The 27,413-nt window shown below is 35.1% G+C and overlaps 3 protein-coding genes across 6 annotated transcripts; all 3 read left to right on the top strand.

The window, feature by feature from the left end:
• The first annotated feature begins 4,221 nt into the window (after positions 1 to 4,221).
• Positions 4,222 to 9,872, top strand: LOC114298963 (mitochondrial import receptor subunit TOM20). Its single transcript, XM_028243616.2, has 6 exons — positions 4,222 to 4,493; positions 4,590 to 4,668; positions 5,457 to 5,626; positions 5,796 to 5,843; positions 8,562 to 8,648; positions 9,469 to 9,872. Exons 1-6 carry the CDS (start codon positions 4,398 to 4,400, stop codon positions 9,589 to 9,591), a joined length of 603 nt encoding a protein of 200 aa, XP_028099417.2. The 5' UTR covers positions 4,222 to 4,397; the 3' UTR covers positions 9,592 to 9,872.
• A 721-nt stretch (positions 9,873 to 10,593) lies between these two features.
• Positions 10,594 to 19,214, top strand: LOC114298962 (uncharacterized). Its single transcript, XM_028243612.2, has 15 exons — positions 10,594 to 10,785; positions 10,950 to 11,047; positions 12,980 to 13,134; positions 13,627 to 13,768; positions 14,191 to 14,318; positions 14,423 to 14,624; positions 14,710 to 14,966; positions 15,050 to 15,161; positions 15,258 to 15,402; positions 15,596 to 15,738; positions 16,498 to 16,664; positions 16,778 to 17,185; positions 17,261 to 17,316; positions 17,508 to 17,710; positions 17,793 to 19,214. The coding sequence occupies exons 2-15, from the start codon at positions 11,041 to 11,043 to the stop codon at positions 19,025 to 19,027; spliced, it is 3,360 nt and encodes a 1,119-aa protein (XP_028099413.2). The 5' UTR covers positions 10,594 to 10,785; positions 10,950 to 11,040; the 3' UTR covers positions 19,028 to 19,214.
• Positions 18,920 to 26,981, top strand: LOC114298964 (plant/protein). Of its 4 annotated transcripts, none has more exons than XM_082867650.1 (8): positions 18,920 to 19,055; positions 20,878 to 21,027; positions 21,135 to 21,175; positions 23,339 to 23,396; positions 24,845 to 24,938; positions 25,803 to 25,887; positions 25,970 to 26,032; positions 26,764 to 26,981. In XM_082867650.1, the coding sequence occupies exons 2-8, from the start codon at positions 20,928 to 20,930 to the stop codon at positions 26,875 to 26,877; spliced, it is 555 nt and encodes a 184-aa protein (XP_082723776.1). In that variant the 5' UTR covers positions 18,920 to 19,055; positions 20,878 to 20,927; the 3' UTR covers positions 26,878 to 26,981. The 4 variants fall into 4 exon arrangements, with proteins under 4 accessions (XP_082723776.1, XP_028099423.1, XP_082723777.1 ...); XM_028243622.2 differs by having other exon boundaries at positions 25,967 to 26,032; XM_082867651.1 differs by lacking the exon at positions 26,764 to 26,981 and adding an exon at positions 26,236 to 26,532 and having other exon boundaries at positions 25,967 to 26,032.
• The last annotated feature ends 432 nt before the right edge of the window (positions 26,982 to 27,413 follow it).

The raw sequence follows: 27,413 nt of genomic DNA, 5'->3' as shown, positions 1-27,413 counted from the left end.
TATATAATAAAATATTTTTATATCACGTGGTTGTTAATGTGTCATTTTTTTTCTAATTTTTAACATAAGTTAACATTATGAGTAAATTGGAAAAAAGTTGAAATATGAAGGATTAAAGTGAGAAGAAAAAAAAGAAAAAACTTTAAATGTCAAAATAAAAAAGTATAGGCCTGGTTTGGGGTGCTTAAAAAAAATCTAAAAAGTCAAAAAGTAAAAAAAAAAAAATCATCACTATTCACAAATTAAAAATATAAAAAATTAATATACATAATATTTTAATATAAACTAATTTTACACCACTCTAGGCACTGACGTGAAAGGAAAATACAGTAAAAAGAACAAAAAAAAAAATACATATATATATTTACTAAGTTTGATGGTAATGTTGGGCCCGTAGGGGCCCACCAAGGATCCGTTTTGATAATCCGAACCATTCAATATGTAGAACTCGTCCAGTACTATATGTCTGTAAAAAATTACATTGATCGGATATTGCTAAGTATATGATCAAATCAGTTTTGTATAAAAAATGGATGGTGTTGCAGTTAACAGTTGACAAAAAAACTAACACAATCAAATAGCTATCGATATCCAATCAACGTGATTTTTTACAAACATATAGTATTCGACGAATTCTACACATTGAATGGTTTCGATTAGTAAAACGAGACTCGTGATAGGCCCCCATAGGGCAGAACAATACCGTCCAATTCAAGCTCGAAAAGGAGGAGTTCATTTCCCATCTCCTAATCAGCCCACTACATTATGGACTACTTCACTAACTTCTCCTATACACTTATTCATATAATTTTTTATTATATATTTTTTTGTAAAAAGTTAAAAAATTAATCTAAACATTCATAATTTTTTCTCAATTTTTTAGTTAAAAAAAATAAAAAATACACTTATTTAAGACACCCCAAATAACCTCGTAGTATACTTGGTCCTAAAACATATATGAGTTAATCTTAGCGCCAGTGGATCGGCCTATGGGCTTGGCCGTTGGCATGTGGAAAGTGACTTATTGGGCAGAATTCGGAATTAACATTTCGGCCCGCGACTTAGTTCGACCAGTCAGGAAGCATTCGATGGGCTTAAGCCCACAAGTGGGCCTACTGTTTTTCGATGCCACTTGCGATGAATTCCGTTAGCTCAATCCCCCCACGATTGTAGACGTGACGTGTCATCCCATGGGGTAAGCACAACGTGTCACTTCGTGTGTCCTACGAGGAAAACAAATCACACAACCAATTTCGAATATAGCGCGTGTATAACACCACACAAACAGTCAACATTCAAGTTAAGAACCAAACCTTGGGAAAATGCCTCCGACCCAGCGGGGGTGTTGGGGTCGTGCGTGTAAGGTTTTGATTGGGTGAAAAAAAAATTATTTTTTTTTATATTTTCAGCCAATGGGACCGCGTCACGTCAATGGTTCGGATCTCCACTGCGTCTATAGCATTGTTATTTTTTTTTATATTTTCAGCCAATAGAGCCGCGTCACGTCAATGGGGTCGGATCTCCACTGCGTCTATAGCATTGTTGCCAAACCTTGGGTTGTTTTGGGTTGTGGTTTTGACTCTTTAATATATATATATATATATATATATATATATATATATATTTTTGATTATTTTAATTTACAGTTAAAAAGTTTTATTTGAAATAAATTTGTAGTTTTTTTTAACTTTTGTAAAAAAAAAAATAATTATAGGTTGATTGTAATATTTTGTCTTATTAAACTAAAAAATTTATTTTGTCATTTGGTAACTATTTTAGCTAAAAAAAAACTTTTAGCTTTTTATGTCAAACGAGCTCCAAATCATTTTCTCAACAAATACGTGGAAAAGACTCAAACATGCACTGTTGGTTTGGGAAGTTAAATATTTTAGTTGATGTTTTTTTTCTATTATTTTAATTTGGTTAAAAAATTATACTTAGAAAGATGATTATTTTTTTTAAAATAAAATCATATGTCCTAATTGATATATCAATTAGTGTATTAATAGTAGTTTAAAAAAAAAATAATGTATTAACAGATAAAGTGACATAATTTTAGAATTTTGGCTCTGTTTGATTGTGTTTTCAAACTAGTTTTCTGGTTGATGGTTTGAGTATGATGTTTGGATACTCTGCAGAAAATTCTGTCAAACAGAGCGCATTTTTCAATTTTTTTTTTTAAATTTGGCCTAACCGGTCTTCCGGCCGGTTGACTGGAGTAGTGATTTTTTTTGTGTGCAATTGATATGTTAATTTTTATATATTTGAAAAAAATATTTTCTGAATTTTTTTAAATTTTTTATGTGCTTTAAAATAATTTTGAGTTTTATATTTAGTTATGAGTTGTAAGTTTTTTGTATCAAATATCAAATGTCACATCAAATATTCCTTACTCAATTCAAACTCTTTTCAAAATTATTTTCAAAACTCTCACTAAACAAATTTTCCACGCTCAAATCATAATTCCAAACCTCACAAACTCGAAATACAACTCATACTCTCAAATCATAATTACAAAACTCTACCAAACGCAATTTTAAATTTTTGTAATTTGCATAATGGGTAGGATTCATGTTTTTGAATTGATAATGTTATATATTGTGTTAGTACATTAATTGGTATATCAATTAGTGCGTGGAGCACCATTATTATTATTATTATTTTTTTAATTGATTTGATGTTTATGAGATAAAAAATAAAAAATTATGATTTAGATATGACATTGTGTTTTATTAATTATTTTAGCTTATTTTATCTTTATTAGTAATTATTTTAGCCAAAAAAAATCATTGCCAAACAGGGCCTAAGGATTCGTTTTGGAATAACTGTTTTTGCCTTTTTTTTTTTTTTTTTTTTCCTTTTTAACTAATTTAGCATGACTAAATTGTTCTGTTTGGAAAGAATTTTTAATTTTTTTTGTAAGAAAAAAAATGAAATAATTATAATTTGTATGTGATTATTATGTTTTATTAACTGACATGGATAGGCTCATAAGGCTTACAGCCCACAGCAAACAACCCCAAACCCATCGCTTGGGACCCATAGCATAACCCGGCTGGCAAAGCCCAGAACAGTTGGAGGCCATCTGGGCATGGAGGGCCAATGACATTCGGGCACATGGCAGGTGAAACACAGGCCACATCAGCAGACAAAGATCTGCAGAGTTATTGCCACAACACATCACCATTAATGCAGCCCATCACAACATTTATTACGACAACACCTCCCCGTCGGAACAGAGCCCCCTCACCCTGAACAAGGTAAGCTACGGCACAGGCTTTCGGCGGAAGGGGGCACGTCGCAAGGGACAGTGAAATGATTACCAAAGGCTATAAGTAAGAATCGAAGACAAGAGGAAGGTTAAGCATTTCTATCTCTCTCTCTATATTTCCTTCTTCCTCTACTGATTTGCTTGCCGGAGGGTTCACTAGGGGACTACCCCGTTCCTCTTTGGACTTGCTTGCAGGTCATTTGGTGGAATCATCCGCCTGGATCGGAACTTGAAGAGCTTGGACCAGCCCAACCCATCCACCCAGGACGAACTGCATCATCATTAACTTATTTAATTTATTTATATTTTTTTAGTCCCAATCCAAGCCCAACACACTTGCCAAACGAAAACATTCATCACAATGCCCGATTATTTTATCACTTTGGTCTTTAAAATTTATTTTTCTCATTTTGGTCATTTATGTTTTAAATTTTATTTCAATTTATTTTGGAAGTTAATTTTGGTCAAAATTTATAAGAAAATATAACGGTAACTGCCATATAATATTAAAAAAAAATTATATTAAGATTTTGATTTCTATCAAAAGTGTGAGGTATATATAATAAAATATTTTTATAACATGTGTTTATTGATGTATAATTTTTTATATAATTTTAAAGATAAATTAATTTTTGAAGTAATTGAGAAAATTTTAAAATATAGAGTTAAAGTAAAAAAAAAAAAATTTGAAAATCAAATTGAAAAAATGGCCAAGGGGCAAGTGCAAAATCAAAAAAAAAAAAAACATTGATTTAGACCCTCTTAAAACACTCACCCCCACAACCCCTCACACACATGGAGGTTGGGATTGGATGAGAAGAAAAAAAAAAAAAAATTAACCAATCAAAACTAAAGGAGTCAAGGGCGTGACCCCCAAAGAGAGTGGCCCCAAATGGGGTCTCAACCTTTATTAAAAAAAAAAAAAAAAAATCAAAATCGCCTCAACGGGCCCGTCACCGCCCGTTCGTTTTATTTTATTTTTGCTTTTGCTCTCTATTCGAAAGACCGCCTCTCACTTGCCTACTTGACTTTGTTATATCACTCTCTTTTATTTTCTCGTCGAAACCCTAGAACCTTGTTCGCGGAGTATTTACACGAGAAAAACCTCAACATTGTGTGTGTAGTCATGGAGTTTGGGAACGATTTCGATCGCATGCTCTTCTTCGAACACGCTCGCAAGACCGCCGAAATCGCCTACGCCAAAGATCCACTCGATGCCGAAGTCCGTATAGATTTCTGTTTAATGAATTTGCTTTTATTGGACTTGGATTCTTCTGTGATTTGTTTGGTTTATGCTTTTTTCTGATAATTTGTTCAGAATCTGACGAGGTGGGGAGGTGCTATGCTTGAGTTATCACAGTTCCAGAATGTTAGCGAATCGAAGATGATGATTCAAGGTACTACTCTCCCTCTGTTTAATCATAATTCAGTTTAGGGGCAAAAGAGAAAGAAAGACTCTAACTTTATACTCAAAATTGTAATTTTTTTTCTCATGTAATTGTGTTTTTTGGGTAAATTGGAATAAATTTTAATGTCTGTTTGGGAAAAAAAAAATTTGTTGAACTATGATTTTGATTTAGGCTCTGGTTGTTTTGACGTCAAAAATATTTTACTCGTTTGTGTTGTTTGTTTTAACAAAAAGCAGGTAAAATATTTTTTAAAGAAAATATTTTTACATTATTTTCTCATGAATAACTTACCTTTAAAAGTTCCATAGGTCAATTTTTATAAAGTTACTCTTGCGATTTTTCAGCACATTTAGTCTTTTCAAATACGACACTTTATTAAATCAAAATTTTTCTTTTAAAAAATAAAATATTTTTATTTTACGGATCAACCAAACATCAAAAAAACAACAACAAATTTTTATTTATTTATTTATTTTTTATGTAAAATCAATTTACAAGAAAAATATTTTTTTGTGTAAACTTCAAAACAAATGGAGCCTTAATGAAGATTGTCATCTTTTATGTTATAATAATTGGAGGTTTTAAAAGCCTTTCAGTTTGGGGGTTTGATGACTTTGTAAATTTTGATAATAGTATTGGGTGATTTAAGAGCAACCAGATTGTAAAAAAAAGTTGAACTATGATTCTAGTTTAATGAAGACTGTTACTTTATGGTATAATTGGATGGAGGTTTTAAGTTCCTTGGGGTTTGGGGAATTGATGATCTGATTATGTAGATGCCATTTCAAAGCTGGAGGAGGCCTTGAAGGTTAATCCGAAAAAGCATGATGCTATCTGGTGCTTGGGTAATGCTCATACTTCTAATGCATTTTTGACCCCTGATCAAGAGGAGGCTAAGGGTTCTTTTGATAAGGCAGCCCAGTACTTTCAGCAAGCTGTTGATGAGGTAAATTTTAGTTATAGAACCTGATGCAAACTCATATATTTATTATATATGTGTGTGTGTGTATGTATTGGTGGCAATTATAACATCTATTGTACAGGTTACGTAAGTAGCTATTCATAGTTTGTTGTATGGTTTTGGAAATGTGATTGGGACTTCTTATGTATTGTAGGATCCGGAGAATGATCTTTATCGCAAGTCCTTAGAAGTGTCTGCCAAGGTATAATCTCCTTATCATTGATCCATATCCGTCTTATAAATCAAGATTTTCTTTGTCTGTATTACATGTGTTGCCTATTTAAATATAATAAGTCTGATTGACTGTGAAGCATTTTGACTAGAGTTTTACAACAGTTACAATGCTCATTATGAAGGCAAATAAGTAGTTGGCATAAAAAAATTGGTTTTCATGTGTTAGATATTATGGTTTCATCATAGAATATAGAGGGAGAACAATATTTTTGTGTTCTTCCCAATTTGAAGCATTGTAAAATTTTATGATTTTCCAAAAAATAATGTTTCAAGTAAATTGTAGCAGATTGATTACTGGATTATTGCTTGTGTGAAGGTTTATAGGAATTTTGTTTTCATATAAAAACTTGAATTAAAAGTACGATTTTGTTGGAAATAGGGAGAAATGGGGATTGATAAAACTAATTAATGAGAGTGAGACTGTTAAATTCCGTAAAAATTTCTCCCAATTTTCTTTCTATAGAGATTTTCTGTAATTGACCACTTTCCAACTTTTCCAATATTCTGCATACACCATGCGCTTACACTACCTCTAATTGCTTAACAAAGTGGGAAATGTTTTGGGTATATTTGGGATGGATAGCGTCCCTCACTATGACATGAAATAAAGAAATTCATGTTTTCTCCATTTAGCTTTGTCTGCTTCCCTTCAGTGGTTCTGTGTTGGTATTGTTATATATGACTAATTGACACAAGACTTGGCTTGTTAGATAGGATGAAGGTTTAGTGAGTACTCTGCAAAATTTCTGTACCTTTTTCCTTGCCATGTTTCCTCAAATGATTGGTATACTTTTAATTGCTAATGGCAAGCCTTACAGTTGCTCAATGTATGTTGCATGTATAGGATTCCTTGTGCAACATGTGTTACACCATTATTGTTGATTCATTCAGCCATTATTTGAGGGGAAATCTATTTTATTTGTAAATTGGTCTTTTCAAAACTATACATATGATGAGGGAAGGATAGTTTTTCTGTTGGGAACACTAATTTTAGCATTAAATAAAGTGATGGAAGTCCAGCTAAAGTAGTTGGTTTTAACAAACAAGCAATACATTTCATATTTATAGTGCTATTCAAATTTCTTGCAGTTTGTTTATGTTATTGCATGTTAATTGTTTTAAGTTTTAGTGCAAATGATACAATTTATTCACCATGAGGAAGAGGGGGAAGCCATAAAATTGGAAAAGTAGGTGGCATTCTTCTCCTGGCTGTGTTTACAGTGGAGGTTTTCTACTTTATTCTATTAGGGTTGATTGCATTGATCTTTTAGTATGTAAATCAAATATTATGATGCTGATTATGAGGGACGTAGTTGTAGGCAATCAGTCACGTGCCTTTAAGAACAGTGGTTTCTGTAGTGTTGTTGATTATCAATGGAAGTACTTCTGTTCAAGTGCTTATGAATGTCTAAATGCCATTTTAATCTTGCCTAATCACGACACTGTCGAACCTTGAAGAAAAGTTTGGGTGCTCATGTGTGCTCTGTTGACAAGAATTTGATTATTTAATGTGGTGGTTACAATGGTTTCTGTAGTATGATGCTGATTATTAAGAGAGTACTTGCATGAAATCTCCTGCACATATAATGTGATTTTAATCTCGATTTGTCTAACCTCAAAGCTCTCCAACCTTGAGGAAATGTTTGGGTGCTCACGTGTGCTCTCATCTCTGTGAACAAGAATGTAATTATTTTATGTGGTTGCATGCACCATCTTATATTTTTCTAAATTCTATTATGAACTTTGATAGCTGGGGAAAAGACGGGTTACTGATTCTTGATAGTTTCAATTATATACTGCTTGACTACTAATGAAAAAAATAGTATATAGTTTTTGGCCGATTATCATTGTTGGGCTATGAAGCATGGGTGTGGGTACGGATGCTGGTATGCGTATAAGTATGGATGCTGGTGTGGGTACGATATGGGTACGCTCAAATGGCAAAACCTTTGAAAAAATAGAATACGGGTACAGCCGAGATATGTCAATTTTTTATTTATTTATTTATTTATTTATTTTTTTTATTTTATAGTTTTAGATCAAATCTACAAATCAAAGTTCAATACCAAAACTAAAAGAAGAAATTACAAAATTAAAAAAGAAATCATAGTTCAACAATACCAATATCAAAGCAAAGTCTAAGCTATTTTAATGCCATTAAATAGGACAAATTATAAAATAAAGTTTCATTCCAAAAGCAAGCTAGGCAAAATTTAAAAATTTGAAATTTTAGTTTTCACTTCCATTAAATTCATCATTGAATAATATATCTTTCTTCTCTGGCACATCAAGTAAAGGATTTGCAATTTCAAGTAAATAAGAACTCTCTAATAAATTAAACATATCTTCACCAATGTCCCATAGCTTGGTATACTCCCGATGTACCCATGAAGTACCCATGGAGTGCCGAACTGCCAAAGAATGTATAAAAAGTACTTGGTGCGGATTTTGAGTACCTGATACGCATGCAGCCCTATCGGTACGAGTATCAATACCTGGTATGAGTACGGTAACATTTTCGGACTACTCACGCTTCATAGTTGTTGGGTGATGGCTGAAGGCTGAAGCAATTTGGAATTTGTCATCTGTTTTATGTTATATTTGTATCAGTAAATCAAAACAAATTTGTTGTCATGCTATTCTATTTCAAAATTTATTGATTAGGTTATATCTTCTGGTTTCCTAGGCTCCTGAATTGCACATGGAGATACATAAGCATGGTTTTGCTCAGCAGGCTATGGCAACCGGACCTTCCACTTCTTCAACTGCAAAGGTGATTTCTTCAGATTATTGGCAGCCTTGTCCTTCTTTTAGTTCTCTGTCTTCTTTATGAGGGGAAAACTGTAAATAAAGGTGTTGCTGATTCATTTACACAAATTTCTTTTCCCCACACATTCCACTTCTTTCATCTAACCAAACTCACCTTGTTATCATAATTAACCGGAGGGTGATGCCTTGTCACCAACTTACCATGGTTACCTTAGGTCACTGTAGAACAGCACCTTGTTACCATGATTTTACTTGTCTCACATACACACACACATACACACAGAGATGATGTAGGATTGGCAAATTATATTCGTTCATGCCATACCAGTGTATGAGACCCTTCTCTGCTGATTTTGCATTAAAAGGTGTTGTTCTTTCTACTTTTGGAAATTGGAACAAGAAATAAGAAATATCTGTTCTTTCAGCAAAAACCTGTGTGTTTGTTTGTGTCTGTGTGTGTTTAAGGCTTTAAGCTTGAAAGCATAAAGTTGAAATTTTTGCATGGCATTTGGTTTAGTTGGTGATATCTTTCCAAGAAATGTAGCTGTAATGGGGAACATCTCTCCTCCATTTCGTCAATGAGACACTACCTGTTGTAACAAATACATTTACAAAACACTACATGTGATAAGAAAGGACTCTCGCTTCAATGTTATGAAGCTCTTTTGCATTTCAAAATTGATGATTAGCAAGATAGTTGCAGGGAGAATATTTTTGTTTCCAATGATGTGCTGCAGTTTCTTTTTGATGTTGTCTTAAATGTTTGATAGCGTGCTTGGTGTGTTTGATAATTTTTTTCTTTACTGTATTTATTTTCCTTTCAGACCACGAAGAAGAAGAACACTGATCTTAAGTACGACATATTTGGATGGATAATCCTCGCAGTTGGGATTGTTGCATGGGTGGGTTTTGCAAAATCTCATGTTCCTCCGCCACCTCCAAGATAAGTTGAGCTTATGGCCCATGTCCGAGGTATTTGTGGGAAATACATCTCCATCAGAGCCCTTACCTCCGATTTTGTTGAAAATCGCCCTGCACTTCGCAAGTTAATTTTTGGCCTGAGTTATTATGTTTTTCACCACATGTAAACTGATATAATAATAAGTTAGTATTTTTAACACATGATATTTTATTTTTCTGATTAGCTGATTAGCTGTTAAATAGATTCACACTCTGGTTTTTTAGTTGAGAATTATTGACAATTAGCTGAAAGAACTTTGAAACCAAACCCCATCTGTTTAGATTCATATGATTTGTCTCTCCATGTGTGCGGCCTTGGCATGTATTGCTGTGTTGTGACATTGAATTTAAGTGAAGGCTGTTTTCTTCTACTTTTGACTTGAAACAACTCAAAACATTAATGAGGTTTGAGCAGTGGTAGTTGGTTCTCAATCTTTTGCTTGAATTGTGCTTGAAATGTCATATTCATCTTTAGACCCAATCAATTTGATGTACATGGTTTCTCAAAAAAGCTTTGGCGTGGGACAATTTCTTGTGGCCAACCAATAAAGTGTTCGGCTTTTGGCTTTGCTGTTTTCGCAAATGTACCATAGTGCTTGGTTGCAGCTGAAATTTAATTTCTGACAACTCTCTCTCTCTCTCTCTCTCTCTCTCTATATTTATATATATATAGCAAAGATACTAACCATTCACAATGAACCCTCCCCTGTTATGAAAAGTTGGTAGTTTATATTGTAAATCATTCAGGGTCACTAATATCTCTAATAAGTTATAATTTGTTAAGAAAGTTATAAAGCTCTTATATTAAAATAAGGGTAAATTTCACTTTGCCCCATGTACTCTAAGTCATGTGCAGTTTACCTCCTAATATTTAAAAGGAAAACACTTCGGAGCTGGAAAAAACTTGGTCCGAAATGGCTCAAATACCTAAAATGATGTCGTTTTGGGTATTTTTGTAAATTTTTTTTTTCTTTCCTCTCTCTGAAACCGACAGAAGGAAGAAAGAGGCGAGAGAGAGAGAAGGAGAAAAGATGGGGAGGAGGAAGAGAAGGAGAAGGAGAAGGAGAAAAAAAAAGACGGAGAGGAGGAAGAGAAGAAGAAAAACAGAGGGGGGATCTGTATACACACAGAGGAGACCAATACTGTACACAATGGTGCCCGTGCACAACCTATGTCACTGGGTATGAGAACTCTCTCTCTCTGTAAGGTTACACCTTTCTTATAGAATTATAAGGATGATTTGTTTCCTGCACATTACAAATGAAGAATTGGTTATGGGTTTAATGATTTCTCTGTGTCAGAATTATAATAGCATTGCTTCTTGTTGATTGAATGCAAATGCGAGAAAGAGGGCTTTGTCTGAGGGGAAGACAACAGTTGTTGAGGGGAAACAACACTGCAGCCCTCCCCATGGGTGTGAAAGAGAAAGGCAACTGATGAGGGGTAGGTTTGATTTTTGATTTTAATTTTTGGTTTTAATTTGAATCTGTCTGGGTTTGATTTGTGAGTTTGATTTTTGGTTTTGATTTGAATCAAACCCACACAGAAAAACAGAGAGGATTTGTTTGATTTTTGGTTTTGATTTGAATCTGGGTTTAATTTTTGGATTTTATTTGTCTGATTGTTTTTGGTTTTTAATTTTTGGGTTTGAATCTCTCTGCTCGGAGTTATGGAACTTGCGAACTATGAAAAAAAAAAAGCAAAAAAAAAAAAAAAAGAAGACCAAAACGACGTCGTTTTGAATTTCGGGCCACTCAAGCCTATGATGTTTTGAATTTCGAGCCACTCAAGCCTATGATGTTTCGAGCTACCTAACGCAGTTGTATTTAAAAATAATTATATAATCTCATTGTGATTTGTGGATTAAAATGCATTATTAAGTCCATTAACGATTTAATAAAAAGATTAAAATACCCTAGTGTTTTAAACCATACAAGATCCAAACTACAGGAATAAAAAGAAGTTTGCCCTCAAAATAAAAATAAACAATATACAGATCAAGAAGAAAAAAAAAAATAACACCCTAAACGGTCAAACAAACAACCTAAGAACTACAAACAACAAAATACAAATCATAACAAACAACAAAATACAAAATCATAAAAAAAATAACAGTTACAATCCAAAAAAAATAATCGCATATGTGGTTTGAAAAAGCAAAAACATCAAAGGTGCCGTGGCCGTCGTCTCCGTGTATTCTTGGCAACCATCCTACCGAGGAGGAGATTACCGCCAGAGCACAAAAATTTGCTACGACTGTAAAATCAATTAGCGAGATTGTCCATCAAGGTCCATGGTGTTGCGTGTCTTCTCAATAAATTCCTCCGTCCACCTAGTAAAGCTCAACAATGCAACTGAAGTAAAAAATTTACGAGTGTAGCAGTTAATGAAAGTCCCAATCAATTATAGAAAAGAAAAGAAAGAAGTCCCAATCAAAAAAAAGAAAAGAAAAAAGTCATCTCCTTCTTTCTTCAATGGCTATAGAGAGATCAAAAAGCCAAAACTTCCATTTTTTTAGCCACAAATTTTAATTGACTTTCAAATCTTTACTAGGTAAATTATTCAGTAGTCTCCATCCATCACAAAACAAATTTTTTTTACTAGTGAAACGTACTAACTCATTTTTATTAGGTGGTTGAAGACATAATATCACTTAGGCCTTGTTTGGCAAGTGATTTTTTAGCCAAGAAGTCACTAAAAAAAATCAAAAAACTAACAACCTATACAAAAAAGTCAAAGATTTTATTTTCTCTCTATTTTTTGTACATCTTTTCGTAAAAAATCAAAAAGTCATCACAAATATACTAATTTTTTTTACATCATATTTTAGCCAAAAAATTAAAAAGTTATTAAACAAGCCTATTCCCAAACAAAGCCTTAATGTGTATTTCAGCTTCTTATTGATCGAGAATATCACATGGAGAAGACTACATAGTCACTACGAGCGTATCTAATAATTTTCTAAGCTGTACCAACAGTCAATTTTGACACAGTAAAAAAGAACCTACCCAATAAATTGAAAGTCGCAGCTAAGGCTTGAAGCCTCATCAGTTCGCCAGGGCCAGTTAAGGAGGTGTATGAACTTCTTTAAGTCAGCAGTTATGACTCTGACACCAATTGTTGTGGGTAGTTGCCCAGAATTACTCTCTTTTTTGGTTGCTCTTCTTCTTCAAAACTTAACCCATATCCTCAGCACATTACTTGGATGACATTGAATTGCATAGCATTCCCCAACATCCATTAGTTTCCACCATCCAGCAATTACCAGCCTCATCCTCTCCGATCATTGCTTTAATGTAAACTACAGAGCAGATTCCAACATGGGTCCGCTCAGTCTTCTTCGTCTCTATCTTTATTTTGCATTGTTGCTGGTAGGTGTGTTCAACTCCACTCAATCAATGGTTCTCATTCGTCTTGATCAAACTCCGCCAACTCGATCAAGATTCTCCACTGCTGTTTTCCGGTACTCGGTCGTGGAGATGAACGGTTCCAACGCTTGCAAGAACGGTGGTTGTTCCATTCACTGCAAGGTAAACAATCCTATCAGTTTTTTTTTTTTTTTTTTCCTCTTTGTTTTTGATTCAAAAGTTGACTTTCATATGCATACAAGGGAATGTTTATACTCCTAATATAGAATGAATGCAAGAAATTATCCATTATTAATGAGAGCATATAATTTACTGACACCAAAATCTACTTTGAATTCAATATGGGGCAACTTTCAACCTGTTCAAACCACCTAATATTTGTCCCTATGTTCATCTCCAAACCATCATGCAAAAGAATTAAAATCTCTATGCAACTGAATTGAATAACTGTATCTTCTCTTCTTCATATCTTACCTAAAGATTTTATATACAGTTCTTTGGTACATAAATTCCTGATCAGTAAACCTACATATTCCATTGATTAACAGCTATTAATAGTTCATGCTTGAAACAATACATGGTCTAAAAGTTCATAATCTTCTATCTGTGTATCATGATAGTGATCTGAGGTGAATTTTATCGGTATTTGAACAGCTTGATGGCCAAACATTGAGGTCATGTCCTGCTGATATCATAGTATTCAAGAACTTGACAGTAAATCAGAAACACTATTTTGTTCTCAACATCAGAACTTGGGATGGAAAGAGTAACTCATCGGCTTATTCGTGGTTCATTGGTAAGCCTTATCTCTTCACATACATAAAGGGTTGTTTGGTGTATTTTATAGAGCTGCTTATAAATTATTTTATTTTTTTTGAAGTTTGTGTCAGAATGCTTGGTTTGTTTACAGCTCGTGAGATAAAAATAAGTTGCAAAGCTAACTATTAAAAGTGAGGAGAGGTGCCTTTAGTTTTTTATTATTAGTTTTCAGATTGCTGGAAGCTGCACCAAACAAGCCCATATACTTCTTTTGAAGTTTAAATATATTTCAGATGGCTAGGCCTTTGTGCCCAGAAAGGACCCTTGTTAGCCTAATCCAGTCACAACTCACAAGGTCCTTATGTCATCTGACAGTTGGGAATGAGGTCTATTCTTCCAAAACCTCTAACAGAACTGTTCAAATGCATCTAAACCGTTGTTTTGTTTCATATCTAATAGATACAATACCACCAACTGCAACAATTTTTAGCAAGCAGAGTTACACAAATGCTGAAAAAGTAGAAATTGATATCACGTTCAGTGAAGCTTGCAGTGGATTCAAGTGTATTAACTCATCAAATTGTGATGTAAGTAGGTATTTCACTCAAATTATTACACGCTCTAGACTTGTTATATAATATAAGTTGATACAATTTCATGCCTTGATCTTAAATGTAATTCTATATTGTAGGTAATCGTAAATGGTCCTGCCCATCTAGATGCCTCTTCATTACACATCATAAAACCTGACATCAAATATGGCCTTAGTATTATTTTCTCCCAGAGAAGTATTTATGCTCGTGTCATTATTAAAATGGCAGATAATTTTTGTACTGACCAGGCAGGGAACCAGTTCACGAGAACAAATAGTTCAATTTTCATTGTTCACTTGGGTAAGGACAAATCGGACTCACCATTTTCCTTAAATGTGCTACCTAGCCAAGGTTTGTGTTTTTAATTTTTACTCCTGCACTAAAGCTTCAATGGTGGTCCTAGATAGAAGACCAGTGCAAGTGGATTTATGGATGTCTGTTCCGTCTTATGAGTTGGTGATTAATGGGGTTCCAAGAACTATAATTGCAACTAACAAAATGGAGGACTTGAAAGTTTTCTTGGATTTCAGCAGTCCTATTATAAATTCAACCAAACAGATTCTAAGTGCATTACATGTGAATTCGGGCAACTTTGTACCTAGTCATAGTGGAAATCATGGAAATCGAGGATTTGTTTTTGAAGTAAGCCTCAAGCTTCAATTTTGTTGTAATATCAGCATTACGTAAAAAGGACCTCAATTATTTTCCCATATTTGTTTTTGTAGCTTAAGAATATTTCAAGTACTGAAATAGTCATAGTTGAACTAGAAGCTGCTTCAGTGATTGGAAGAACAGGCACTCCTGTTTCCCCTGTTGCCCCAATTACATTCCTCTACGGTATGTAATTTCACACTTTGGTGCTCTTTGAAAGTTGTTCCTGAAAATCATTCTAGTGGCCTTATTTGAAATCTACCTAATGGGTTTTTCTCTTAGATTCCTCTGAGCCTGGGGTAGGCTTGAGTACAAGCTCGTCGAGAGTTACAAAAGAGTCCAATGTCAACATAATAATTGAGTTTACAAAGCCAGTTTTCGGCTTTGAGGCTTCAAAGGTAGCAGTGGAAGGGGGGAGTCTCAAAAGGCAGGTGCATATTGTGTAACAGTACTAAAATTGGAATAATATTGCTACACAAGGCACAAATGAGAACAATAAACTTTGATTCGAAGGCATTTGAAATATCAGCAGAGAATAAAATTTTACTTACTACTTGTTTAGTTAATGCCATGTTAGTTGAACAAGAATAGTTGCTGAGTTGAGATTTTGTTTCACGTAGATTTGAAGAACATTCAAGAGCTCTGTACTCAATGACAGTCCAGGCAGTATCTCAGGATGTATCGGTTATTGTTCCAGCAGGACAAGTAAACGACATATCAGGAAACCTGAACTTGGCTTCTAATGTGCTCAATGTCAAGCATTGTATAGATAATTTCTTTTCCTCCTTTCCCACCCCAACAGTTATTACCAATGAAGCATGGGTGCAGGTACGGATATGGGTACGATGTGGGTATGTCGATATGTCAAATTCTTAAAAAAATAGGGTACGGGTACAGCTGGTGTATGTTAATATTTTTTTAAAAAATTTATGGCTAGACATCCAACATACAAATCAAAATTTCATTACCAAAACTAAAAAGAGAATAATTTGTCTAAATAATTATATAATTCTTGCTTTTTCTTTTTCGATTGTCTAAAATAGGATGCAAAAGATAGCAAAACCATGACTCATGGATAAAGGGTGTTGAAAATAAATTACTTGATGATTTTTGAAGTTGAAAGAATAATAATAAAGGCTACAACAAATTCTAACAGCTGCAAAAAAAAAAAAAAAATCACCTTTCTGTACTCGTGCTGTACCTATGCCGTACCCCGGATGTACCCAAACGAAATTGCTGTACCCGACATGTATTCGGTGTACCCGGTACGTGTACCACCGTACCGGTACGTATACCCGCACCTGGTAAGTATCCAGTACTCATACGACACCATTTTGGAGTACCCGTGCTTCATAGGTTATTACAATTATTGTTATTTCATAAGTCAATTGTTTCAGTGTAATCAATGTAATCAATTTCTATGTTTGCAAATGCAAAGAAAAGATATATTGCTTTTCCTTGAACAACAAAATGTTTAGTTTGTGTAGCTTGTTCCCTATTTTTGACTCTCAATTTTACACAGACTCGGCCCCTTCTATATCAATCGCACTCCACTCGTTCATGACTGCGGGTATATTAGCAACATCACTAGCAGCTGCCATTCTTTCACTTTCTTCTGCAAATCTAGGAGCTGTAGGCACTCTAGCTAGTGGGGACACTGTTGTTTCTGACCCATTAATGAATCTGCACGTAAGTATCTATATTTTCCTTATGGCACTTGGTATATAGTTAATTCTATTTCCTGCATGACTTTTAACTTTTAGTTGGAGTATTTATTTTCCAAGTAAGTTTTTTCATGACAGGGAATGGTGGGACACCTGCAAGTGTTTGTCCTCGCAGACTGGCTCTCAGATTCCCTACCGGTAGAATATTCCGAGACAACAAAAGGTCTTAGGTGGCTTCTACCTCGTGAAAAGCTTCCATGGAAGAAGGAAAGCTCTTCTATGTGGCCCAACCATTTATATCTGACTGAAACCAAGCTTGTAATGAAAGAAAATCATTTACCCATTGGATTCCTATCCCATAAAAGAGCTTACCATGCATATGAACTGAATTTAACCTTCTCTTCTTATTACTTGCAAGAAGGACTACCCTTTCCTACAGAAATTTACCCCAAAAGTGGTGAGCTCCCGCAACAGCACAACATAACCATGAAAAACATTCCATATGGGCTGCCCTTAGATTCCAAAGAATATTTCATTTATTTTCTGGTGAGTATTTGCTTGATACTAAAATTTTCAATAAATTATAGACGTTTTACTAGTATTGAATCACTGTACTTGCAGCGAGGAGAGCCATTATCTGCTAGCAGTGTCATTAAGAGAATGGAGAAATACACAGGGTAGATATCCTTTCTCATTTCTTGTTTAAAATTTACTGATCAATTGAAATACTCCAATGATCTCACAATTCCATATCCATGGTCAACTATTACCAACAAGAAAGAGACGTTGTTATCTTTCAGCTAGGTCATTCAGTAACTCATAATTCATAGCAATGATAAGAATGATGCTAAATTTGTTATCTCAATAGATGGCAGGACTTGGAGATGAATTTGTTCTGGCTTGGTGTGGGAGGAGTTGGTTTACTAGTAACCCACACACTGATATTTCTTTTCCTACGATGGAGGATTCGTCCATCAGCTTACGGGATATTTTCAGTACCGAGGTTTGAACTCTTTCTTCTGATTCTCATGCTACCTTGTATCTCTCAATCTGCGGCTTTTGTCATCAGAGGCAAGTAATCCCGTTTATCCTACTTAAGAAATTGATTGTCTCATAAGAAATTCAGAACTCTCAAGAGTAAGATTATATGCAGGTGGTACAACAGGGGGAATCCTTACTGGGACTTTGTTGCTAGCCATCCCTGCGGGTTTCATTTTATCAGTATGCCTCTTTCTTATAATCACTATCTTTTCTGGGAGCTTTGCTCAGTATACAGAAGTCAAGCACATGCACAACAAGGAACCATGGTATACAAAACTGTGGCTTTTCTTCACCGGTAGGCCTACCATTGGAAAATGGCTTTACAGAGAAGGTCTGCCTTCATCTTTCCTCCCACGATTTGGGATTCTTTTCGAGAATCGGAGGGGTCCTCCGTTGTTTGTCTTAGTAGATCAAAATGACTCAAATAGCAAACCCAAATGGGCAGAAAGTGGCTTAAGTGGGATCGGAAGAAGGAGGGCTGTCACTTCAGACGACAGTAACGAAGAAACCAAAGTTCCCATGTCCAAGAGGCTCTTGGGATGCACTAGATCCTCATATATCATTCTTGATCTTTTAAGAAGAGTCAGTTTCGGGATAATAGCTGGAGCTTACCCATCAGGAGGTTTGAACCAAAGCCTTTTCACACTAACGATCACTTTGGTACAGTTCCTGTGTCTGTTTAGTCTTAAACCATATATCAGCAGGGGTGTCCATGCAGTGGAGAGTGTGTCATTATTGTGTGAGGCAGGCCACTTAGTGCTATCTATAAGTCTAAATGGCTCAAATTTGGTTGGGGAACACGAAGTTGGATATGCAATGCTGGGTTTCCTCTTTCTTACCTATGTTTCTCAGATCATAAATGAATGGTATGCCATCATAAAATGCCTTCTTAGACTCTCACAGCCGCGACAGAATTCTTTCAAGCTAGGCTTGAAAAATGTAGCCAAGGGTCTTCTCCTCCCTTTTCTTCCAAGGAGGCATTGGTCAAGAGTTATTGCTGGATCGTCCCAACCAAAAACAGGCCTGGCTCCAGTCCCTCCTTTCAATCCAGAGACAGAATTTGGAAGACGGAATACAACATCACATCGTGAACCACTAAGTGCAATGACTGCAACAGTGGTCCCTATGAGCAGTCCCGGTTTATCACCCAACTTAGACACCATTCAGACGACAGGCTTCACAACTGCAGAGGCAACACTTAGTAGGCATAAACCAGGAGAAGGAAAGCAACTCAAGGGACTTAAACTAGAGCCAAAGAGTGAGATGAAGAAGTTGAGGCAGTTGGCAAGAGCAAGTTTCACGGGGGGTTCAAATTATGAGGAAGGCAGCACCAGCTATGGTCCTTAGAGTGTCAAACGGCCCGATGTCTATGCTTGTAGGTATCTAACATTATTTTGTTTCTCCTGGGCATATTTTTTGTGTAGTAATATCTCACTCGTGCCCACAAAAACAAAACATCGGACAAGTTGTTTAGATCAACTTGGATTTCTCATTTGAATAGACAATCAAGTTAGAGATTCAGTTTTCTCAAGAAGACGAAAGAAATCAATGGGCAACATATTGAAGACAACATTTTTAACAACAAAAATTTTACGTTTTTGAATGTTAAATGAAAAAGACAACAGATACTAAAAATTGGAGGGAGGGACAGTAGCAAAATGGAGAATTGACATTTACAATGACCAAAGCTTCAGAAAAGATGAAAATTGAATTCAAGATTGAATGAATATAAATGCAGACAGAATTGGGAAAAATAAATATGCAGAGCAGAGCAGAGCAGAGCAGAGCAGACCTTACACAAGTTGAGAGTTGAGACTGAAATTTATGGACGGTGGTCTTCAGGTGAATTCCGATCAACATCTCTCCATCTAAATTCAAACAAAAAACAAAGAATCCGCCACCAATCAAACCTAGCCAGTTGCAAATAAAAAAGAGACTGTGTGTGTGGCCTATCTGGAAGTTCAAGCATTGCTAATCAACCTCACGATTTTCTTATGATCGGAGGAGCGATGTGTCCAGTCCAGTGATTGAATCGAGTTCGTTCGAGAGAAGGTAATCGAGCTCTGAATTTGAAATTTATTACTAAAAAGAGAATCAAACAAATGATAGTGGAAGGTGGAAGAGAATAACATTTCGTTCGTTAGTGCATCTGGACCAAGCCCATACAGCCCAACCTTGCTTGCCCAAAAACATAATCTGCCAGGCTTGGGCATCAATTTCGCAGACCCACCCGAGTTGGGCCATCCTGATGCCGAACCTTAGTAGTGGCTTAGGCTTACAATGAAGATAGTAAAAATGGGTAAAATCCTTATTGAAATTATTATGGGCATATTAGTCTTCAATTTTTTTTTTTTTGTTAATCATTAAAAAAAAACAGTGAATTTATTGTAAGAATTGTGAATTAATGAGTTGGATTGTGAGAATAAAATTAGAAATATGGGCCTATTAATTTGGAACAAGATTTATTGAGTATTAAGTTCAGCTCATATTTACATTGTATTCTCTATGATGTTCTTAATTCATGACATTTAATACAATTTTCATTCTATCATATAATAATAAAAAAATATTAAAAATCAATATAAAAGATAAAAATAAATAAATAATTACAACCGGGTGAATTTAATTTTTTTATGCAAAAAAAACATAACAAAAATTGTATCCCCACCTTTGGTAAATAATTTATTTATAATTAGTTAATCATGTATTTATACATCAAAATTTTATTTATTTTAACATTAGTGAAAGAGAGGTTGATAAATGCATTTTTTAAAATAAGTACTCAAATAAATAGTATATATCCAAATTTAAAATAAATAAAACACATAATAATTTATTATTGGAGAATTTAAATTTCGTTTGTTAGTTATATATTTTAGCTAAAAACTTAAAAAATATAAATTATTACATTATTTTTTCTAATTTTTTATATGATTTTTATAAAAAATTAAAAAATTATTAAAATAATATATTTTTAAACAAGACCTTAGTAATAATAGTAATAGTAATGACAGACATAATGTCAGATGAGTAATGAAAAAAAAAAAAAAAAAATAATTATTAAAATTTTAACTAAATATTACAATACGCCATATGAGTTCTACTTGATAAAATTTTAGAATTTTTAGTAAAAATATGAGTTCTATTTGATAGAATTTTTAGTAAAAATTTGTGAGGTGTTTAGCATTTTTGGTCAGATATATAGGTTTGAGGATTGAGGGCAACCAAGCTTCTCACAACGATAATAATGTCTGGCTCTGATGGCGAGTGCCAGAGCTCTGGAATGCTCTCTAAAAATCAATTGCTTCATCTCTTCGATCGCTTCGCTTTTCTCACCTCCCAACCTGGTAAAACTATTTTTCTTCTCATTTCCTCTTCTCTTTCGATTATCTGCTCTCTCCAGCTTTCTCGCTATAATCTGCATTTCCTATTTTCTTTTTGGCATAACATTCAGAGGTGAAGAAACGAATTGCAGACGCTGTGGATGACAAACAGGTAAATTTCCCTCTTCACTTGAACTGTTTTCTCCGAATTAATTTATTATTAACCTATCCCTTATTTTTTTTCTTTCTTTCAAATTTTGATTTTGTAAGTTGAAACACTTTGGTCTGAGAATTTTTGGTTTGTTTGATATTATGTGTTAACAATAGATAAAACTCGCATGATTAGTGATATCAATTTAAGTGTTAGCATATGTTGGTTAGGTCGAACTAATCTTTGGGGGATAGGAGTTGAATTGGTACAGTCATTTGTGAGGCTTTGGTGGTGAGGATAAATGGGCTTTCACTGGGATTTTCTGCTGTATCTCTTATGAATAAATCATCGAATGCATTTTCCCAACTACCCCTTGAGGCCACCCTAGGGCTTAGTGTTGATATATAGGATGGGGTCAGGGAGAAGCCTCGTGAGTAAAAGGAATTATCGATTGAATTTAGATGCTACGAGTCTTCTCATTTTTGGTACTATCTACTATCTGTGTCTACACGGGAGGATGATAATTACTATCACTCTAGCAGTATACGGTTGCAAAGTTTTCATGGATGTGGAAGTTGTACAGGGAAGAATAGATGCTCTATTTCATAGTGTTACATGGTCTCAGGTAAAACTCAACCCCAAAAGCTAGGCTTTGAAGGTGAGGATACCCTCACACTTATATGCTTAACATTACTTTACTAAGGAGGTGATGTGGGACTTCACTTCACACCCTCCCTCATGCTCAGTGTGCTCACTTGGCAGCACTTGCAGTGTGTAGGCCAGGGGCATGCATCTTATCCATCCGTAAGTACTCCAGTTTTACCATGTTACACAGTCTTGGGTAGAACTCAACCCCAAAAGCTAGCTTTTGAGGGTGAGGATGCCCTTATGCTTGAATGTTTAACATTACTCTAGTAATTTGGCGATGTGGGACTTTGCTTCACACATAGATCCACTCATGTGGTAGTGCTTGGTTAGTGGAAACTAAACATAGTAGAAATCTAATGTGAAGACTCTGATGTAGGATTTCTCAGACAAAGCTGTATGATATATCTATCTCCATTAGTGTATTTGACCAGCCCCACTGTTTTCATGTTTAAAATGGCCCTAGGAATGCAACTGTAATCCAACTTGTTTGATCATGAAACAACATAAGTTTGTTTATTTATTGGTTTGGGCACAAACTAGCACACTGAGTCTGTGAAGGACTCTGTTGGCTATTTGAGGCCACGTAGTATGTACTTATATATTTATATTCCCACATTAACTTTTGTCATTTGGTTTTGTTACATTGTGATAGTTTTTGAATCTGAAGCAAAGAATATGCAATATGCATTTGAGCTAATGTTCTTCAGGGATCTATTCTCCAAACTGTATTCTGTCTTATCGATGCAATCTGCCAATAATTGTCTAGGAAAACTTGCACCTCAACATTTTTTTGGGGAACAGTTTGTATTCAAAACACTCCAGAAGGGGTGCAACCTCTGAGCACTAGTTGACATACTGACATTATGATGTGGCTTTGATTTTGAGACGAAAAAAAAAAAAAATCAGATTCGTTCATATGGATTTGCTTTGGTTGATTAATTCAACTACACAATCTAAATTGCAAGCATGAAAAATAAATCGAGCACACTACAAAGCAGCTCATGATTTTTTACGTGGAAAACTTAATTGGAAAAAATCTCGGGACTGTAGTCTACCTGACCATTCCACTATAAAGAACAAATACAAGTTCCAACTTACAACCCAACCCTGGACAAATCCACAAACTTGCGTGTGTGCTCCTTGTACTGACCGAATCTCACGTAGTTAGAGTATCGAGTCCACAATACCTCTAGAATCTACCATGAACTACACTCAATGCCTTATAATCCACCAAAACAATCTCCAAAATATAGAACAGTGATGTAAAAGACTTAGACATTAATTGATCTCCAGCACAATAGCATATAGCCTTTTCTTATGTTCTCCAAGCATCGTTTTTGCTTAACTGGTTTGGATAAATTTGACCAACATGTGCTGTGGAACATTTTCCTTTTAAGATATGGACTTGAAAGTTAGTTAGACAATTTGAAACATGTAATACTCCTTGAAGTTTCTCTGTCAAAGCTGTTATCCTTGCAATATCTGTATTATCTTTTTGTTGCCCCCATCTGAACATTTAAATCTAATACTGTGTAGGAAGCAGTCGCTGTAACCACGGCAATCCAAGAGGAGATATTTTTGGAGATGGGAGTTGGTAAGTCTGTCTTACTTGACATAGTAGGAGAACAAATATGAAATCCTTTATCCAGGTTTTGATTTTTAGGCAACTCTCCCCAAAAGCTTGTGTAGCACAACCTGACGTGTGTGCCTCAGGTGTGCCTTTTTACCTTTTGTGCACAAACATATGAAGAATTTGCGTTGGGGGGTTGTTAAATCTGTCTAACGTATGGTTTAAACAAATAAAGAAGCACCTCTTTTGTAACTATATTCCATGAAAAAAAAAAAACAAGTAAATGACCAACCAAGAAAAAAACACAACAGTGAAATGTTTGACACCTCAAGGAGAAAAGTACTTTACACATTTATATTTACTTTTTGATATATTTTAGGGTTTAAAAATATTTATTTATTTATTAAATATACAGTCAAAATTTGAAATGCTTACGCTTCGATACCTTGAGGCTTACTCCTTGCCTCACAAGGGGTAAAATGTTAGTGCATGTACTCCTTACTCCTTGTCAATGTTAGTGCATGTACTGTAATTTGCATGCAACTGGAGGCAGACTACACCTCTGATCCAAATGCTTTACTGGCAGAACACGGTTTTGGGATATGATTCTTATCCCTTCCATATCAATTTGTTAAAAATATAAATATTCCAAACTCCCTACAATTCTTCAGTGCCGCAAAAGTTTGATGCCAATGAAAAAATACATCCTAGGACGTCATACATGATGCTTCCTTTTGCAGTTGAAAAGTGGTTGAATTTAATTTGCTTGGACTGTTTTTTCTTCCTAGTTTTGATGGATCTTTATGAATGTGGTGTTACTGTGTCTCACTTGAAGCATCCTGCTCAGTCTGTGACCGCATTAGCATACTTTCCACAATTCGGGTTGTGACATTGATATCCCGCGCCCCCCCCCCCCCCCCCCCCCCCCGGGTAATGTTGATAACAATAGGTCTGACAGAATGAATTCAATCTGAAGTGAGTTGAAGGAAGTAGATAGCAATAAGCATTTTAGTGATTAACACGTGAATAAAGAAATAAATGATTTTTGAAGTTTGTGCATGTTTGATTGTAAGATTATGTTGTTGTGATCGATGGGAAAAGGAACGGTAGTTTGGCTTTGCTGACTTATAATACGTTGACTTTATAATATGGTCGAAGTGTGGTATTTATTAACTCAAAGCTTTGTTGATATCTGTTTCTCTGTGCTTACTCCTCAAATATATTTATATATATACTGTGTCTGGATTTGTAAGCCCTTCCTGTGAGTTACCGCTGCAACTGTAAAGCTTTGTTATAGACGATTGATCAAGACAAGCACTTGTCCTTTTTATTGACAATTTTGATTATCTTTTTTACTGCTGTAAAAAAGCACACATTGTATGGCATTGGAAGAATAATTGTCTTCTATTATTATCATTTCTAAGGTTTGGTTAGGAAAGTAAATACTGGAAATTTATCTCCCTCTATTGCAGATCCAAGGTTTGGTCTAGCTTGCTTGGGAAGAGTAAATATGGCTTATGAGAATGATCAAGATTTGATGATTCGTTTCTATGGATTTGTGGTGAAGTAAGCTCTCTCTCTCTCTCTCTATATATATATATGTGTGTGTGTGTGTGTTTGTCTCCAAGTGTGCGTGCATGGCTGCTATTCATTTTTCTTGCACTCTCATGAGCCAGGTCTATAGACCGAATCCCTAGCTTGGGACCTAATAATTTGTGTGTTTGTCTCCTACTCACATTTGAAGCATCCGTGTTCAATTCTTGTAAATTATATACTTTTGGAGTATGAAATATATATGGACTGTCTTCTTGTTTGTATGCTGAAGGAGTTCAATGAGCTGCCCCTCTTGCCCCACCAAAACACCATTTCTTCTTAAAAGGAAACGAAAAGATTGGTGCCTTAGTTTCCGACGTACATTAAAGGCCTGTATAACATCCATATTCCACTTTTTTGTTTTTATTTTTAATTTTGAAGAAAGATATGTTTATTCGACGAACATGCTGAGATTTTTCCCCTCTGACAATGATATGCATGCGTGGCATGATTAATTGATTTTGTTATTGCTCTGGCACTTTAGTTTTCGCCACTCTGATATTAATCAAGAAGATCCAGTAGCCCATCTCTAATGAATCAATGATACATATTCACTCAATCAAATGTACAAAACTGAAAATATGAAGACAAAAAAACAAGAATTTCAACGCTTTTCTGGCCCCCCCCCCCCCCCCCTCTTGATTGGCAATCATTTTTCACATTTTCTTGCATTCTCTGGTTGTCCTGGCATTTGGTTTTTTCCTATCACATATTTTCTGATTTTTTTTTTTTTTTTTTTTGTTTTTTTTTTCTTCAAAATTTAAATGGTATAAAAGGCTGTGATCATCTGTCATTGTACAAAAGTGGCTAATGTTGTTAATAGTACGGAAATGACAGAGAAGAGTTGGCTTGTGAGGAAGCTGAGCTTGGGCCAGACAATTTTGCTGGAAAAATGGAAATGCAACTTAAATTACAAGAACAGGTAGAAGTTAATTCAGTTTTGCACAGGAATTCAGGTGCAAATGGATAGATTATAACATCAGTGTTGATTCTTTTTGCAGCAACTGGAGATGCTAAAGCACATGCGCAAATTTCACCTGGATGACCAGTCTACAATCCTCGAGAATGTATGTGTCTCTTTTTATGCCTTTTTAATACCCATATGATTGGGCTTCATGTGATGGAGATTGAATTTTCGTTGTTTTTAACTTTTATGCCTTGTAGTTTGATTAAAAACAGCACATACTGCATGGTTGTAGACAGTGTTATTAAAGGCGCACCTAGCCCAAGTCCTATCCAGGCCCAAAGTTTGTGCCTTGTTGTGTTTCAGGTTAGGCAACTTCGATAAGTCGCACCTAGGCCCAAGTCTCGTCCAGGCCCAAGGTTCGTGCCTTGTAGTGTTCTAGGCTAAACGACTGTGATAAAGCGCTTGATTGGCTCAAGGCTTGCATCTTGAGGGCTTTTTTTATTGTTGTTTTAATTGGTTTCGTTTAAAATATGACCATTGATTTAATATGGTGCAGTTACAGAAGATCCCTACTCTCATTACAGATGCTAATACATTGGGCATTCAATCCCAAATCAATGATAGAATAAAAATTAGCCTTAATTCTTAATCTCCAAAAAACACTAAAAATGTTTAACATTACATTTTGTTTGTGTTGAACTCTAAATTATATATTTTTTTCCGTACAAAGTCCGCCTCACTTCGGTGAAGCCTGCGCCTAGGCCCCAGCAGGGCGCCTATCGCCTTTAATGACACTGGTTGTAGAGGAGATATCCTTTGAAGCGCTCTCTCTCTCTCTCCACACACAAAATGCCTATAGACTTTCATAGCTTGGTGTTGTGTTTTTTACAGTTGCACCAGCAGATGGAGGCGGCCAACTTCGATGACGAGTCCTCAGTTTTCTCAGTGGAGCAGATCCAGGACATAGTTAGAAGGAGGGTGACACCTGTATTTAGGCTGAGGTAATTAGGTTTCTTTTTGTTTGGTAGCTCTATTTTACGTTTCCCAGACGCGGCAATTGTTTATTGTTGTAAGTATTTTTGAGCAAAATGAAATTTGATTTACAACAATGATTTATTCCACTAATTTGGAAGCACTAATTGGCTACTAATGAGGTGGAAATTCAAAAGAAAAAAAGAAAAAAAGAAAAAACACGAGCAAAACATCCCATCATGTGAGACCCACACCACTTTAGAGCTATTAATGCTCCTTGTCTCACTCATTTTTGTTTGATTTATACTCTTTTGGCTCAGGATCTTGTCATAATTGCTCTATTTTGAAACCAAAATTTTGGCAGAAAGAGTATAATATTGAGACAATATGTTTGTCAATGGTCACATTTTTTTATCCAGACTTGACAGAAATGAATTGGATTCACATCATTTGCTTGTCAGCTTGAAATCATTCTATATTTTTTCCTTTTATTAGGTGTACTGTGGTGCTGTGAACCATTTTGTACAATAAAATACGCGAAGTTTCAACTAAATGGTAACTGCAATTAG

Source organism: Camellia sinensis, chromosome 4 (genome assembly GCF_055761805.1).
Source record: "Camellia sinensis isolate YWXY chromosome 4, ASM5576180v1, whole genome shotgun sequence".
Lineage (NCBI taxonomy): Eukaryota > Viridiplantae > Streptophyta > Magnoliopsida > Ericales > Theaceae > Camellia > Camellia sinensis.
This window is presented reverse-complemented; position numbering and strand designations above follow the sequence as displayed.

Bases quoted from the DNA above. Each gene is read 5' to 3' on its own strand.
- LOC114298963 (XM_028243616.2), top strand. From the start codon at position 4,398: ATGGAGTTTGGGAACGATTTCGATCGCATGCTCTTCTTCGAACACGCT. The intron at 5,844-8,561 runs GTATAATCTCCT...CTGGTTTCCTAG, and splicing joins CCTTAGAAGTGTCTGCCAAG to GCTCCTGAATTGCACATGGA. The intron at 8,649-9,468 runs GTGATTTCTTCA...TTTTCCTTTCAG, and splicing joins CCACTTCTTCAACTGCAAAG to ACCACGAAGAAGAAGAACAC.
- LOC114298962 (XM_028243612.2), top strand. The intron at 16,665-16,777 runs GTAAGTATCTAT...TTTTCATGACAG, and splicing joins ACCCATTAATGAATCTGCAC to GGAATGGTGGGACACCTGCA. The intron at 17,317-17,507 runs GTAGATATCCTT...TTATCTCAATAG, and splicing joins AGAATGGAGAAATACACAGG to ATGGCAGGACTTGGAGATGA.
- LOC114298964 (XM_028243622.2), top strand. From the start codon at position 20,928: ATGTCTGGCTCTGATGGCGAGTGCCAGAGCTCTGGAATGCTCTCTAAA. The intron at 25,888-25,966 runs GTAGAAGTTAAT...TTCTTTTTGCAG, and splicing joins AACTTAAATTACAAGAACAG to CAACTGGAGATGCTAAAGCA. The intron at 26,033-26,763 runs GTATGTGTCTCT...TGTTTTTTACAG, and splicing joins AGTCTACAATCCTCGAGAAT to TTGCACCAGCAGATGGAGGC.